Source organism: Leiobunum rupestre, chromosome 10 (assembly GCF_980474605.1).
Source record: "Leiobunum rupestre chromosome 10, qqLeiRupe1.1.hap1, whole genome shotgun sequence".
Lineage (NCBI taxonomy): Eukaryota > Metazoa > Arthropoda > Arachnida > Opiliones > Sclerosomatidae > Leiobunum > Leiobunum rupestre.
Window position 1 is genome coordinate 2,660,914 of NC_143393.1, and position 3,002 is coordinate 2,663,915.

The 3,002-nt window shown below is 37.4% G+C and overlaps 1 protein-coding gene across 1 annotated transcript; it reads right to left on the reverse strand.

The window, feature by feature from the left end:
* Window positions 1-1,779: 1,779 nt before the first annotated feature.
* Window positions 1,780-2,613, reverse strand: LOC149923351 (G2/M phase-specific E3 ubiquitin-protein ligase-like). The gene has a single exon (XM_090161591.1). The coding sequence runs from the start codon at window positions 2,611-2,613 to the stop codon at window positions 1,780-1,782; it is 834 nt and encodes a 277-aa protein (XP_090017717.1).
* Between the last annotated feature and the right edge of the window lie 389 nt (window positions 2,614-3,002).

The window sequence follows — 3,002 nt, forward strand, 5'->3', positions numbered from 1 at the left end:
GTTTTAGCAGAACTATTTTTAAATAATCACCCGACGCAACAATGAATATCTGGAAACTTACGGTCTTTGCACTCAAGCTCGTAGAGGGAAATCGACGTGAAAATTTATATAGAAAAATAAAACGTTTTCTGTCCAATCTAATCTCTATAGCTTTTGGTTACGTACTATTAAAAACAGAGTTGCCACGTCGATTTAGTAAAAATAACTCAACTTGCGACTTAGAGGCCTTTGAACCAGTGGCCGGGTTATATTGGATAGGAGCTCGGGGTGGTAGCAAACCCTTCGAGCTAACCGTCAGCTCCCTACACTTTAAAGGCCGACTACATAAATCTTCGGTTTATTCTGTCTTTCACAGGGTTGGAAAAAAGCCGGCTATTTTTGAAAAAAAACCAGACCAGTGGTTTTAATTGGCTATATCTGGTTTTATTCGGTTATAACCGGCTAAAATATAAACAGTACCTTTTAATTATGTAAGCAGAAATTGTCTGCAGTTATTGTCGTAAATAAGAAACTAAACAAATAAAGCGAAATAACTATATAAAATAACTGAATTATTTTGATTTCGTCGGGAAATTCCCCCTAGTTTTTGGCGAACTTTGGAACTTTAAACCTACCGAAAAACTGGTAAAAGTAAACCGGTTTCTAAATATGAAACAAAAAATAAACTAAATTTCTAAATAAAAACTATTAATTTACAAAAATATTCATATTGTAATTTTTTTAAAAAAAGCCACAAAAATCTGGAGTTTTTCAAGTGGCTATATCCGGTTTTAGCCAGGTGGCTATAACTGGTATGGCTGGTTCTATGCCAACCCTGGTCTTTCACTGGAAGTAGGCTGTCTGCGTAGCAGACGTGTATTGCAGTCAGCCTAATTCCAGTGAAAGACAGAGTAAACCGAAGATCTATGTTGACGGCCTTTAACCAGTGGGGAGATAAATTGCAAACTCTACGCAGGAGTGGTTCCGGATTTTCACCCACTGCGCCTAGTTGGGATCAAACCCGGCTTCTCTTGCTGCGAAGCGAAAGCGCTAACCACTCCGCCACCCCACCTAAGATGTCGCATTCGAAAGTAAAGGTGTCGCATAACGTCGCATTATATTGGTTGTGTTTCTTTGTTGATAGTTGTAAGAGGGAGTCTGCCATTAAGTTATCCCACCCCTTTTGTTTTAATTATTCCAACTTAACAGTTATGTCGCAAACCATTTTGTTAGTTTCGCATATTGTCGCACCCAGGTCGCATTCGATCGTAAAACAAATTTTTAAATTTTATAGACAGGGGGGGGGGGGGCAACTTAATGGACCCGTCTGCTCTACTCCTTTATTTGCTGTTTTGACCACTTGGTGGCGCCTCCGCCGAAATATTTTGAAAATATTTCTCTGACGCGTTTGCTCTCTATACAAGCTCTGACGTCACGAAACCCAGACAAAGATACCCGGCCGAGATGATTTTTAGTTGGATTACTCTAGACTAAATAAATGCACAATTTCAAATGTTGACATTATTTATCAAAAATATCCAAATAGATATAACAATATAGACGTTAAAGTACATTTTTTTAAACGTTGATACTTAACGTTATCAACGATATTAAAGGAAGGAAAAGCGTAAGACTTAGGTAAAGTAAAAATGTTTTTAGATGTTGACACACTTTATCAACATCAACCATATCCATGGCAAAAGATACAAAAGTATAAACTTTGTTAAAGTAAAAATACTTTATGGCATTCCGAATCCTAAAGTGTTTTTTATTCCTTCGATCATGTGTAGGTTGAAATCTTCAAAGGAGTTTTATCGCGCAAGTATTAGCTTTTGGATATTTGTTTCGATTATCAGAATCCAAAAAACCAATAGTAGGCCTAGTGTCGAATCCCATCGGAGGAATATCATCCGCGCCGGTTGAAAATATCAAAACCTCTGAAAGAATGACATTTTTTTGGACTTCATCTGAGACGAAATCATCAATTGAGCAGTTGGATTCACACCGAATTATGAATTCCCTAAAATAAGCGTAGGCATTGCATTCCTTTCTGTATTTATTACTTCCTTCATCTGAAAATTCCATACAAAATATATCCAAGATTTTCATCGCGGTGAATTCTTTGTTTGTGTAACAGAATAATGATCGAAAAGCCTCCGGGTTTTCAGTTATTTTAGCTAAAACTCCCAAGGTTTCTAAACCGTCTTTGAATTTTAAACGAGCTTCTGTATGTCTGCCAATTATTAAATAATACAAGAGATCTTTAATAATAGTCTCTTTATCTTTACACGAACTAATTTTTCTTCGATTAGCACCAGCAAGTGCCATTAACTCTTGTAAATCATCCAATGCTTCGTAAAATTCTTCAAGATCTTCAGTTTTTTGCAACCTCACAATTTTCTTCTTGTGATCTTCGTCGTCTATGTCCTCAACCGCCAGTTTTATTTCACGGCAATCTATTCTTACAAGCGAGTTAAATGTTATCGTAGACATGCACGAGGGCCCTGGGCCACCGTGAACAAGGGATAGAGCTAGAGCCAAACCAGAAAAATAATATGTGCTACGTTCGAAACCCGTTGGGTTCGTCACCAATGATCTGTTGTTCTCGGGTCCAGAAAATATTTGGCTCTTCATGCACCCTTTAACTAGAAGTCATAAATATTATCTGCGCGGTCCCCCTTCATCAATGGCACCTTCCGTAACGTTGCCAGTGATTCCAGGAATACCAACAAAGCATACGTCCAGTTTGAAAGCTGGGTTGAAATCTTTGCGTTTAAAAGCCAAAAATGCGCATTCAATAAGATTTACTCTGCTAATATTAAAATGAGTGCAGCGACTGAAATCAATTTGCTGTTTAAGTGAAGCTAGAATTTCTTGTATATTGGCAGAAGGTGCTTTTGAGGGTGAAAAATTCAAATCCGGTTGAAGATCTTGATAAAAATCCAATTCATCCAAAAGAGGAGGTATATCTTCGTTTTTATACAGAATATGCAAGTTATCTTCATACCAATTCCCAGACCTGC